Source organism: Pezoporus occidentalis, unplaced genomic scaffold (assembly GCF_034315485.1).
Source record: "Pezoporus occidentalis ecotype Australia unplaced genomic scaffold, CSIRO_AGI_Poc_V1 ctg303, whole genome shotgun sequence".
Taxonomy (NCBI): Eukaryota; Metazoa; Chordata; class Aves; order Psittaciformes; family Psittacidae; genus Pezoporus; species Pezoporus occidentalis.
In genome coordinates this window covers 57304-71670 of record NW_026914975.1, presented here as the reverse complement: position 1 = coordinate 71670, position 14367 = coordinate 57304, and the positions used below count along the sequence as shown (strand labels likewise).

General features: G+C 38.6%; 1 protein-coding gene across 3 annotated transcripts in view; it reads right to left on the bottom strand.

Annotated features, from left to right (window-relative positions):
* TRPC3 (transient receptor potential cation channel subfamily C member 3) overlaps positions 1-14367 on the bottom strand; it is a 43542-nt gene that overhangs the window by 8634 nt on the left and 20541 nt on the right. For 2 of the 3 annotated variants that reach the window (XM_062627600.1, XM_062627602.1), the window contains exons 3-5: positions 10494-10679; positions 3666-3830; positions 990-1206 (exon numbers count right to left, since the gene is read on the bottom strand). In XM_062627600.1, coding sequence (XP_062483584.1) covers positions 990-1206; positions 3666-3830; positions 10494-10679 — 568 coding nt within the window. The remainder of the gene's footprint in view (positions 1-989; positions 1207-3665; positions 3831-10493; positions 10680-14367) is intronic. The other variant, XM_062627601.1, reaches the window with a different exon arrangement.

Sequence of the window (14367 nt, the reverse complement as noted above, 5' to 3'; positions counted from 1 at the left end):
CAGCAGCCATGCACTGAATTGGCTTAAGGCTGGTTGTCCCTGAGCGCCCAAGAAATTTCTCACAGTGCCCAAGTCCTAAAGACCACTAAAATCTCTGTCCTTGCCTCTTGTCAAATAACGAGGCTGCTCCCCAGGAATGTATGTTGGGACTACCAGAAGGCAGCACACAGATATGCATCTCCCTACTCTAACATAATTTAAGACAAAGCAGGACTTAAACCAGGCATATAGGTGATTCAAAAGGCAGTGTGAGGCACTGTCATGTAGCAGCCACCTGCTACACCTACCTCTTTTCTCTCCCACAGCCTGTAGAAGCCAAGAATGCTACATTATCATGCAGCTAACTGACATTTTGCCATGTAAAGCACTTGACCTGGATGAAATGCTACAAGACTGCATTTTCTGCTATACGGAGTTTCAAACAGGCTAACAGTTTTGTGAAGAAAAGAAGGAAAACCAAAACCAACCAACCAAAACAACACAAAGCAACCACACAGATTCCAATCCCCCCTTTCCCCCCCCCAAAAAAAAAACCAACCAAACAAACACCCTCTCAAATCTATAACAACAACAGAGTAGTGATAACTGACTCCAGCCACTTGACGCTGGTAGATACTGCGATTTCCCCACATACTATGTCAGCACCAATGTCACTTAAGCACTGATGTGCTTTCTGGCACACGCTGTTATTATTTAAGAAAGCCACCTCAATAAAGCATGTTTTCTGCAAACCTGCTGTCCCGTTACAAATGCCAGAATTACCACACAGTGCGGCAAATCAGAAAAAAAAAATTTACCCCATGCTGCAAGAGGGGGCAGCAAAGAGATGATCTGATGCTTTCACCAGTTCTAATGTACTGTTATCTGTCTTAAGGGTTTATTCTAACCATGCAACAGCAGGAGCGAAGGTCTGGGAGTGGACTTTTTTATTTTACAATTTATATCTGCAGGAGAACAGCTGACATAAAAAGAAGGGGCTATATACCTACCAAGTACCCACACCATGATCAGCATTTCTGTCCAGGTGAATTGGGTAGTCTTCACCCTAAAGATCTGCTTAGGGTAATCAGTAACAGTGACATTCGGTAGCGTTGTTATACCTTCAAATCTGTCAGAAGCATTGAACACCAGTAGGCCCAGGAAAATAATGAAGGATGCTGCATGTGCCACAAATTTCATAAATGGGCTTCGAAGAATTCTTCCAAGCTGCAAAGGCAGAATGAAAGTTTTCTCAAAGGAGCAAACTCTTTCATCAGACATTCCAGAAGTGTAAATGGGCACTCAAAGCTCAGGACAGTCTGAAACCGTATTTTTAAAGGATACTGAATTGTGATGCTTTACCATTTCAGACAAAAGTCTCCCAAAGGCAACCTCATGGAGTACATTGTCTCTTTAGGAGACTATATGTTCAGAGAGCTAAGTGCCAAATAAATAACTCTTGTCTACTAAAAATAATGACTGTTCCCTCAGAATGGACTAAGAAGAGTAAGATCAAAAATCCTACTATTTTCACATAAAATCAGCTGATTTCATTCATATCTGTACCTGGCAGAAGTACAAAACAGCAACAGCAGAGGCAGTCCATCTGCCTCAGAAGAGAGGACCATCTGCCTCCAGAAGACCAGACAGGAAAGAGCAATAGGCCTGTCACAGTTACTCACTGTATGAAAAAGTCTATGATCCCATCAGTACTAGCCTGCAAGCCAGCATTAAAAGTGCCATGTTATAAACCCACTTTTCTGGGGCCAATACTGCCAGTAAGCTGTATTTAGGCAGTAAAGGTCTCATATGGCCTGCACTGCTGCAACTCCCCACCACATACTCAAAAAAACCGCAGGTATTGGTGAGGCTGCACCACAGACAGCCATTTGTGCACTAGCTAAAGCACAGAAGTGGAACTGAGATTACCTAACTACCCTCTTTGGAGGCATCTTCAGGGAATGCACATGTAGGTTTACTTGTCCTTCCCAGCCTACTTCCTGTTGGGAGGAGCAGTACCTTTGGAATGCACCTCCTTCCTGTGGCCTGAGGAGGACAATGCTTGTCCTATCTGCACAAGCTGTGGCAAGGTGGATACTAGATAGACTTCTTCATCTTAGCTGCTGCACACCTCTTAAGGTCACAGGTCTCCTGTCTCCTTCACTACAACAAATGATATACTGCTCTGTACATAATGTCCAACCTTTATTGATGTTAACGTACAGTTATAATATGATACACTATCACATACATCGCCAATATTATGCAACATTCCAAAATTTCCCATGAAGAGCTGCTAAATACAATCAGCAGTATTGTATAAGAAGAAAAATCAATTTCAGGAGATGGGGGGCTTCCTCATTTCAAGGAATTGTTTTCCTGAAACTGGGGTCAGCTACTATGAACTACACAGAGCAGCACACACTAAACAGCACTTACTACCTGTGCAAACAATCTCAGCTTCCCTTCCTGCTCCTGACCTTTAGAAAGTATTTGGAAATGACAGTATCAAATTGCTGATAGGGATGTACAGTACTTTTATTTGACATGAACAGTAGGAAAAATGTCAGGTGTTTCTGGTACTGAGAATTAAAGCTCAAGGACAAATGTCACTTTCCTATATTAAACACCAGCTAAAAATATATTAATATGTTTCTGTGATATGGAGCTGTGAATGAGGAATATCTTTACTACAGATGTTGACAGATAGTGACATTTCAGATAATAATGACAGTAACAATTATACTGTTTTCATTAATGCTTATCTTTAAAGTAAATAAATATTCAACCTACAGAAAATGACAGGTTCCCGTGAAACATGCAGGCAATCAGCAAAATCTTATCCTTTTGAGGTGAATTATAAGAGCAAAATACAAATGAGCAAAACTCACATTTAACTCATTAAGGAAATAAAATTTAAATACCACATTCAGCACAAAGCAAATTTACTTAAAATTTTGAAAAAAGGTAATGTAACAGAGAAATTGTCCTCCTTCTGATTTACCAAGTATCTATCAATGTGCTTCATTTGCAGACAATTCACATGCTACAGTCTACAAGTATTTCAAAGAAACTGCTGTTATTTTCATTGTGAGATCACCAGGGAAGCTGGAAGCACCCACCTATTTCCATAATGGGGCAACAGTTTACAGTTATGCTCTTTTAAGAATACACCCTACCACATGGTCCGAATACTGGGTTTAATTTCATTTCTGCTCTATGGTTCACCTGGTAAACAGATCTACGGCAGGAATAACAAATATTTTACTTAAGATTCAGTTCTGCATCCACAAATCCAACAGATGCTCTGGTAATGGTTTATACTGGAACAGCATCAGATCTTAAGATGCCATCAGAGGAGACCTAATACAGAATCTGAGTGATGAGTTTCAAAAAAAAAATATGTTACTAATACAAATACATAGTAGAGATTGTGAAGTAAGCATGATTTCATTTAAACTTAATGACAACGTATTTTCATGCTTCATCACCACGGTCCCCTCTTTATGGTGCAAATAAAACAAATAGCATTTTTTGACTCAAGACTAAAGGTTACTAAAAATACCTTTAATTAGTTAAAATTCGTAAGCAGCAGAATTGGAGGTACAATATTGCATTTTGAGTGCCAGAAATTGAAGACCAGCTTCCAGAATTGTACAAGAGATGTAATTTATAAAATTCAGTACCCTGCTACACGGTGCAATCCAATAACCAATAGCTAGAAATGGAAGGCCCAACGCCACAACCAGCACAACCAGACACTTGATAGCTATGGTCTGCTCCCGCAATCCTGAGAGATTTTCATACCAGATAGTCAGTAGCTGTTGCTGGCAGTTTGGATGGGCTACAAACTGTAAAGAAAAAGAAAGAAAACCAAGACATATTATTATTTGTAACAAGAATTATGTAACTGCTACATACATGATTAATTTAAATACTTGGTTTTAATTTAGACCTTAAAAAACATGTTCTTTTTTCCTTTCCTTTAAATTAAAGGTTAATTAATAAAGAAGAAACTGCAGAGCTGATTTAAAACAGCACTTTGGGGACAAGGCTGCACATGTTGGACAGCAATCATTGATAGAAGCCTCTTAATGCATTATTAGAGCAGCTTCCCATATCCAACTGCATCCTGTCAGAGTTGAATCTCAGTCTTCCAACAATTTCTCAGCAAATCAGGCTGATGCAAGGTACATGCAGAATTTCTGTGGAGACTGAATATTTCAGCCTGACCATAATCAACCATTTCATTCATCCCAATCTTCCATGAATTCTTCCTTAAGTGTCCCAAAATTGAACAAGAGCAGAGAGATTGAATCATTAAGGTATTAAACAGGCACATATTAAGGATGTAGTAGCCACTTAAAAAAGGAACCAGTCAACTTCCATCTTTCTTCTATGCAGCAGGTATGTGCAAATGCTATTTTCCTAGCTTCAGTAAGATTTTAGTATGTTCACAGGGAAAGGGAATGATTCCAAAATTAATTACAGAATGATAAAATGAGCTGCTGCCAACAACTGCATTTGTCTAAATATGCTTTAACTTTCATTTTACTAAAATCACTTTTGGGCGAATTTGTTGAAGGGTGAGCATGTATTGCTCTATTTTTAAACCACTGTTGTATTTCTTTAGGATGTCCACTTTCAGCAACTTGGACAGAGGAGACTCTGCTACCACCCCATCATGATCATGTTGTGTAACCAGGAATGTGAAGGCCATGTGTATTCCCTATGTTCTTTGCCCATTATACTTACATTTCTGGTTAAGTCCATTTCTGAAGTCCTATCATACTTATCATTGTCACTATTATACCACGTCCTGTGAGACATCACGAGAGCGCTTGGGACATCAATTAAACACAAAGGTAACAGCCTAGTTATTATGTCAATCTGAAGAAATCTGGTAATGTAGCTGTCACAAGAGCTGACAATAACTAGTAAATCAGAGTAAAGAATGCTAGGCAGTTTCACAAAAAATGTTTTAAAAATAATTCTGATAACTTCGATAATCCTTGTTGGTCTAAGAGTGAGATTTGATCCAAGTTTCTTACACTTAAAAACTGTAAACTTTGGATATCCATTTTATCATCCTTTGTACTCCATTGAGATCATAATGTACTATATATACTGTTGTTAGCCAGGTCTTGCCTGCAAAATGCCATTTATGTGCCAAATCTCATTAAAAAGAACATTCAGTAGTACAACAGGGAAGATTTCATTTTAAAAGTAAAATTAAATCCTTGGCAATGAAAACAGACAACCTTAAAACTCTCAAGAGGAAGAATCTGAAGCTGTTGCAGAAACTTTAAAAAGGGAAGCAACCTTCATATTTTAACCTATTTTGCTCTAAATGGTAAGTCCCAAAGTATTTTGGTGTGTGATTCATGACCAATTAGATCATATATTAATGCAGTTTGTACCTATAGTGGAATGGCCAACAAAAATACATAAAAAGATTTTTAAAGATTTTTTTTTTAAATATCAACCTAAATTGTTTGTATTCTTTTTATTAGGCTGTCATCTTTGAAGCTGCCAACCTGGCCCATTGGAAAAAGAGACTGGATTTTGTATACTCGTGTATTCTGACTATGCACCCGGTCTCTTCTTTTGCTAAAATAGATCTCATTCTCAACACAGGACATCAAGGGACAAAGCAGGTTAATTGTGGCCAAAGTCAGGAATGAAAGTAAACAATTATTTCAAATTACAAAGACATTTTTTAAAAACAGACTTAAAGCTGTACTGAAGAGGAAAAAGAAGAAACACCCACATCGTTGTTCCTGTTACCAGAAGCAATAGTAAGAAACAGCAAAGGAGATTTAAGGTAGCTTGCCTAGGGGTATAAATCAGCCCTCAGGCCTTCTTGCATATCTCATCCAACGTGTGCTGGTTTATTCCTCCTGGTTTATCAACATTTTGATCTGACAGCAAGAGAAGATCTGCCTGTGCTATAATTTTCCCCAGAAAATGGAGAAGTTCGTGAATAAGATGCCAGTGGATATGGCAAGATACCTGGCACTAAGTCTAACAGCTCTAGAGATCTTAGCAACTTATTTAACTGTTGGCAACTGCACAATATGCACCACTTCCAAGCCCTCAGAGAAATTTATGTCACTTCTTTCATCCATAAAAGCACTGAAATTCATCCTTCTCTTCAGCTCACTGAAATACTTGAATTTATGATTACACTATCCTTATTTTCAGCAACAGTTTTCCCCTAGCTGTTTCCCTGCCTTGTGTATCTGTCTTTCCCCCCAGCTTCATCTCCTCCAAAGACAGTAGGTTCACATCCTATTTCACCTACGAATCACACCATCGTACAACCTTGTTCCTTCTGCATTTCTCTTCTCTCATCCTACTTTCCATGCGGTTTCTTACTTACATATGTTGAACTCATGATCACATTTATTTAACATTTTAGGATCCAATCAAAACCCCAGTGAACAACAAGGATGCAGAAGGACAGTATCTAGTCACTAAAAGCTCTAATTCTTAGTTATGCTGCCTTTCTGGGCATAATTGGCTATAACACTTCACATTTCATGACTGTAAACCAAGTCATCAGTATGTAAATATTTTTATGACTAAGAGTGATCATAATGTTATTTATTCTTAACACCCTAATGACTGAGTTCAGACCTAGCAGGAAGAGATCCTGGCATACTTTGGTACACAAACATACAATGTAGAAAGAGAATTTTGAATCTTCTTTGTTATCTATTGATTCAAAACTTCAATGTTTGAAAATTAAATTCTGTGATTTTGCTCAAACTCACTTGGAAATTCCATTTTGATTTTTATTTCGGCAAGAAATGCAGAACTTGGCAGCATCAGCACTTCTCTGTAATTTGGTTGACAACCTAAGGACAGAGTTAAAATACAATACTGAAAGCACTACTGCTGCAGCAATTCAGCATACTGCATGAGCCTGCTTGTTCTAACTAGTTTCTCGGGGGGGAGAAGGGAGGGGAAGGAAGAAAGAGGGGTGCTGTTTCTTTTTGTTTGTTTGGGGGTTTTTGTTTGTTTGGGGGTTTTTGTTTTGATTGGTTGGTTAGTTTTTTGCCCCTCCTTTTATTCCCCCCATTCTATTTATTAATTCCCTTAGTCCTTCGCTATTGGGACTGCACTTTCAGTCTGAACCTTAGCTTCAAAATTATATCCTGCTTACAAGGTGGGCTACACTTTAATGCAGTGACTAAGATAGTAAGTGCAAGAGTTTCATTACTAATGGAATTAAAATTTCCCGTTTCCCTAGCAGTGAACTTGTGAGCACGCATGCTCACTTGTCATTTGTTTTTTCCTCTCTCTTCTCCCTCTGAAAAGGGCATATGGCTCATTAACCATTTCATGGACCTGTAGTTCTGTTTGGCTGTGCTGTCTGTAACAGCAAACTGACCTTAACGTAGCTGACTCAGAAACCCAGGTAGAAATACTGAAAGGTAAGAAACGTAAGCCACATCCTTGTCTGCTTCCTACAGCTATAGGGTTGAAAACATTCTGAGTGGAGTTCCCACATTTGAATCTGTTCTGCAGTCAAAATATCGCTAGAATCTGCCACAGTTGTAACAGAGCTGACCCCAGCATCAAAGGACCACCATGGCAGAGACATTTCCTGGCTCAGTCCTTGCCATGCCCTCTTTAATGGCCTGTGAGAGACTGATCTGAAATCAGACTCCACTGTACATTGTCTCAAAGATTGGCCTGAGAAAGCTGAGATGGAATTCCACCTATCTTTTGTTCAGAGATGGGTGGGAGGAGTTGAGATTAGACTCCAATATCCATTGCCTGGGAAAAGGGTGTGAGGAATTGAACTGGGATTCCACCATCCATTGCCTGAGGGATGAGTGGGAAAGAGCTAAACCTCTTCCATCCATTACCTAGAGGATTGATGTGAGGAACTGCTACCCAAAGCCCAAGAATTGCCGCAGGCATGCAGTTGAAAAGTTGGCTGCAAGAGCAGGGAAACCGGTCCACCAGGAAAGTGTAATACATGACAGGAAGAACAGAGGTACTCCACTCAAGTCATTCTAAAAGGGGGAAAAGGTAATCACCAAGAGAGACATCACCAGGGAGCCACTGCCATGAGGCCATGAGGATGACTCCAGAAGGACACCTCTGTGAGGACACTTTCCTCTGACTACTACGGACCCTGAGGGACACCCTCCATGAGACACTGCTATGATGGCAACTCCAGAAGACACACTCCACAGGGTACCTTCAAGGAAATGACTCCAGAAGGACGCCTCCACAAGGCCACCCACCTCCGATGGACTCTTGAGGGACATTGCTCCAATACCGACTATGAATCCTGAAGAACTCTCACCACTGATGGTGGCAATGGATCCTTGGGACACTGCTGGATCCATGGTGGTGACTTTCTCTCTCCCCCTGCACCCTGAATCCTTGCTTCATTTTCTGCCTTTTTTCCAATCTGTCCTATCACTATCCCCTTTATTACAATAATTTCCCTTTTTTGTAATAATTGCCCTTTCCTAATAAACCAACTGGTCAATTATGGTACTTGACCTTGTTAGCATCTTAATTTCACTCTTTGGATCATGAACTGAAACAGGGTCCGGCACTGGGGTTTTCTCCAATTGGACCCTGACATGGCCATTTATAGGGAGCAGCATATGCATGAATATGGTAACAACTGTGCACCATCTATTTATTTCTTTGCACCAAGATCATTAGTCTTACAGGTTCTGAACTGTATTTGTCACAAATTGGAGCCAAAACCTTGAGTTTATATACAAATACTTAATCTCTTGCAAGAGGAGAGAACAAATTTGCTACATGGAATTGTTGTTGTTTTTTTTTTTACTACATAGATTATTGTTACTCTTAACAGACTTGTGTGATCCTTTGTTCAGGAATGGATTCCATCAGTGACCACGACCTCTTAGAAGAAAATTACAGTCTTCAGAAAGAAAGCAGAGACATAAGTCTCTGCAAGGGTTTGGTACATATTAAAATGCAATAGCATAAATAATTCATGTGTTATTTAGGTATGATAACATGCTCATAAACTTTGATTCTCTCCCTGTTTTATTATTTTTAATTAATTTAATACTTGTATATATTTACCTTTAATTTTGGTAATTAATATGCACTTATCTGCTCTAAACCAATTCTACACTGGAAAAAGTGTTTTGCTGTTTAGGATATGCATTCACGATTTTTGTTAACCATCTGTTGGGGACATAATAAACATCAGTATGTCCCAGTTGTTCTGGCAGACTGCTTTCAATTCATTTTATATGGCAGATTGACTCAATAGGTGGCCACAGAAGGCAGTGTTATTCGTTCTGAGAGACACAAGACACATCTTGTGGAGATGGTGAACCTAATGGCTGTTAAGAATGGAAAAGATGCTAACCATGTAAACAGGTAGCTGAAAATAATGCATAGGCATTGCTGTATTTCTTGAGTCCTCCCACAGTATGACACAGTATTAACTATTTTCTGTGCTAGAGTAGTGGGATCTTGAAGAGAAAAATGTGCCGATATATTGGGAATTTCCATGATTAATGGATATGTCCAGTGTGTGATACACAGCTACACTTTTCAACACATAACATTCATTCACAAGATAACAAGTAATTAAAAATTACCGTGAGAGGCATTAACCAAAACCACATTGTACTTTACAAAACATTGATGAATACAGGTGCAAAGATGAAGAACTGAAATCAATTAATTAACTACAAATTGATTAGCCACAAATATCTTCCATACATTTCCAGGACCGAATTTTAAAATACATCTTAAAGAAACACTCTGGTAAATCATGTAGGATTTCTCACTAAAACCATACAGCTGCAAATAAACTATATGACTTACTGTCATACTTTAAAATAAATCAAAAAATGATATACTTAGAGAGAACTTAGATGTACTCTTCCTTTTTCAAAGTATTAAAAGACCTTTCTTTAAAAAAATAAAAAAAAAAAACAAACCACCCAAAAACCTCACCACAAACAAACAAACAAACATTTCTGATGATAAAAATGCTAGTAGATAGCTGCAAGACTTACTTCCCACAATTTACTTGTCCAATTCAGTTAGAAAGCAAAGATAATAAAAAGAAATAATGAACAGACCAGATCTTTTCATTGGTTGAAACCAATACTTTCGCCAATACAGCCTTCTCTTTGGATTAGGTATCATCACACAGACCGGCAACAAGACTCATGCTTGCTTTCACTGAGTGAAAACATGGTCACACTAAAACGTCTTCTTTTGGATTACTCAGGAGAAGGATCTGACCAACTGTGTGTCACCTTACTAGCCCAGCTGATTTATGTCATTAAAATCTCCTGCCAATTCTCAGCTGCAGAAAATAGACTAAACAACTCCTTTGCTGTAGTCCACTTCAGCCTTGTGAGAATCTTGGTTACGTACACTATGTCTCATTAATGCATCTGACCGCCGGTCCATAACACCCATGGGATAATGAGGTAACACTGCATTCTGATTACACTGTCTGAAAGCACTTGCTATGAGGACATTACCTTTTTGACTTCATACTTAATGGCCAGCTTCACACGGCTCAGTGATGCTCTGTGTCTCTGCGCTTCAACTGGTTCGGAGTTTAAATCCCCGTTCAGAATGGCCTCCACTTCTTCTGAGTCTCGGCAGAGGTCAAGAACACCCACCACAAAATCCTTGCACTGCATAGACAGCTTGCGATAGTCATTCTGAAACAGAAGGGTTAGAGAAAACAGCCCATGATGAATGTGCTTAAGAGTCAATGGCAAGGAAAAAGGAACCTGTACAAGTTGCTAGAAATGAATAATGTTTGACTTTTACATACTATGTCAAGTGGGAGCATATCAGACATGACAGAATTTTTGTACAGCTGAATAATTTCTCTTCTGACACAAAGTAGCCACTTGAACAGAAGATGATGGCAGGTGTTTAACAGAGCATTTGGAACATTACATAATAGTGTGATGAAAATAACCCAGATGGGCAGCAAGGGGAAGTTGAATGGACAAATCAGAATTGCTCAAACAAACCGGGACCAGAACTCTTGAAATACTAACCTCACCCTTGCAAAAACTTCGCAATTAATGAAGTAATTCTTACAGGGTTGCCTCCCAGGCTACAAATATATTTCTGCTCTTTCTACACTGCTAAAATGGCCGCTTACTCTCTATTCTGCTGTATACCGTAATCATTTCCGTCCATTTCCCACCCACTCTGCTTCCCGCTTATACTTGGAACACTTCATGACCAACAACATGTAGAGTGGGTTACAAAGTAACTGCAGTGAGTAACTGTGGTGTGAACCTGGACACCAGTGTTATGGGCAAAATACCCTGAATTGCCTCTATAGGCAACACAAAAAACAGCTTGTTCAAAGAACCATTCAAAGCTACTAGGCTCTCAAATTGTTCTCTAATGATGGCTTTGCTGCCATTGCCGTTTTCTCATTTAATGTCTTTTTTTTTTTTTTCCTAAAACCTTCAGTTGTTCCCCCTTGCCTAAGTAACTTTCACGTCCTTGAACTGCTAGTTTTGTTACATATTCAACTCAACATCTGTAAAATGGTATTGAGAAACTAACATGCTCTCAGTAGTTTCAACTTATTCCGGGAAAAGATGGAAAAGAAGCTGCATAGGATAATTACAAGAATCAATCATGGTTATCAATCCCACAGGTCAGATTCAGCTATGAATCAAACTGAAACATTACCACAGACAAATACTACTAGGAACTGTTTTATTAGGGAAGATCAGCATCCTAGGTACAGGCTTGGAAACAACCAGTAATAATCATAGAACTAAACAGCACCTTGTCATTTCCCTTAGTCATAGAGGACAAATTAATACGGTTGCCAGTGAAACGACAGGATGTAAGTTATTGTAGATTTGGTTTTGGTAACCAAGAAAAACAGTACAGAAGAGCCAATTATAAAAATACTGTGATATATGATTAAATTCATTTAAAGGATGAGCAAGCATTTGTATGACTAAGACTTAGAACTTTTAAAAAGACAGTCTCATAAGAAAGCTAGTCAAAGGAGTAAAACATAAGCATGGAGGTCTAACTGCAAAGAATTAAAATTAGTAAAAAGCACTGAAATAAGTAAAAAGTAGTAAAAAGTACTGAAATAAGTACTTTTTAAAGTAAAAGATGTGAAAGTGAGACATTAGATCCCACAAAGATAAAAGCCTTGGAGAGGAAGACTCCAGAATGGTGGCTAGAATAGTAGTCTTAAAAAAAAGACAAATAAACAGAAACAGTTTTTCTTGACAACCTAGTCCTAGACAACCTAGAGACCAAGAACTGAAAGTATAAGTTGCTAGAATTCAGGCTTGTAAAGGATATTAAGCAAAGCACAATGAGGTAAGGCAGGGTAAAATGAAGGTAGGGACTTTCTTCAGTGCAAGCAGGGTAGAGACTGAAGATAACTCTAGTGAAGCCTAAAACAATACCTTGCCTTCAGTCAGATGAAGTCCTATGTTTTTGACACTGTCTATATTGTTTTCCCAACAAAATTGTTATGTATCTGTGAGAACTTGAACACTCTTCCTTAAATTTCCAATTTCAAGCGAGAGTTGCTTATACATTTCACTACAGCAAAAGAAAGGCATTTATTTAATGAGATGGCTGAGCAAAAACTATGCTAAACATCAGATACAGCATAATATTAGTTCAAAAGGAATACAACTGGCAATCAATTTGTCTTTCAACATTATGAAGTAGCTGTAAATCTGCAGTTTGCAGCACATGAGTGGATACACTAACTCCAATGAATTTAATCATAGTTCTATATTCCTAAAACAGAAACTAAATTTTTTCATGCCTGAATTTGCAGGCACTTGTAACTTTACGGGGGGGGGGGGGGGGAAAGTCTTTGTTTTAGTATTATTTCTATCTATCCTATGCTCAAAGGTGATACTATATTACAGTTTAATAAAGTTTAGATGGTTTTGTATATTATTCAAGTGCTTTACGACAAAATCCAAATTTTGTCCTTGCATCAATGAACATAGGCAGTCCAGTTGTGGGGAGTGGCTTCATTTACAATATCTTTTCTCATTCTTTTTCTAACTGAAGAAAGAGAAGGAGAAATAGTAGACTTGTATTATCTAGAAAATAAGTTACACTTGCTAAGGGTTCACTCCATTTTCTTTACTATTTAACTATTCTTTTTTTCCTGAAAACAACACAGAAACATGATAGCAAAAGTTACATTACTAAGAAGTTACTTCTCTAACAACTTTCAATATAAAAGTCAGGAAAATTAAATGGTGATACTCCATGTGTAAGCTGTAACCAAGTCCCACACCACACATGCAAGCAGAGTACAGCCTAGCATGAGATTCATAAAATGTGAACATTCAAGTATGTCTCTGCTATAGTCACCCGTACAGGTTAAAAGAGCAATTAACATAGCTTTCTCAATTGGTACAAACTAAGGAAGAAGAGCAGTTGTGAAATACTGCCTACAAATGGCAAAGTGGTGTAAAATCACCTCGCTTTGGCAAAAGGGAGGCAAATTGTGACTGTAGTGCTATCACATAAAGACTGCTATTTCAACACACTACAGATGGTTTGATTTTGCTGTTCTCTCACTAATGGAGATTCATTTCCATGAGTGTGTCAGAGCTCCTGACTGATACTGGCAAAGGGTGCAAAGCTCCTGCCGCCACAGCTCACATGGTATTAACTGGCATCCTGAAAATTACATCCATCCACCCTGCAAATAGCCCTGCCAGTTCCTGAAGGACAGACTGCTTTGCATGGACTATTTCTCTACTACCCAAGACGCATCCACGTTCTACTGGAAAATTAACAGCGCTACACATTTTTGAATAGGTGGATAGAGCACTTGCTTATAAAAGTTATGCTTACTGCCAGATAAGATTAAAGATACCATGGATTAAGTTTTATTCTTTCTAATTTAAGTATTAAATATAGGCTACGTTACTTAGAAATGCTGTTATGGGAACTGAAAATAAGCACATGCACTGTTAAAATCTAACTCAGACTTTGAATCTTACTCTAGGAAAACTTGTCAGATTTGCCTCTCAAGGTCTTAACCGACTTATGTATTAGGAAATCAAGTTTATCTCAGTCTATTTCTATTTGATTGCTTTATAGTATGAAACAGACAAACACTACCCACACTGTAACCATGGGACCCAATTTTCAATCTTCTACCTCTAGGGTGTTTTATGAAGACCAGAAAACAGAATCTGTGGTCTCAGTCATCCACACACACCTCTGCTTGCTCTCAAGAACATACAAATGAAGCCACCAGACCACTCATATCTTCTATGTCCTAAAAAAGGCTAATGCCACCCCCCCCCCCCCCCCCCCCCCCCCCCCCGGGAACACCAGGCTAAGGCACCTATAGACTTTAGGTCTGAAGTA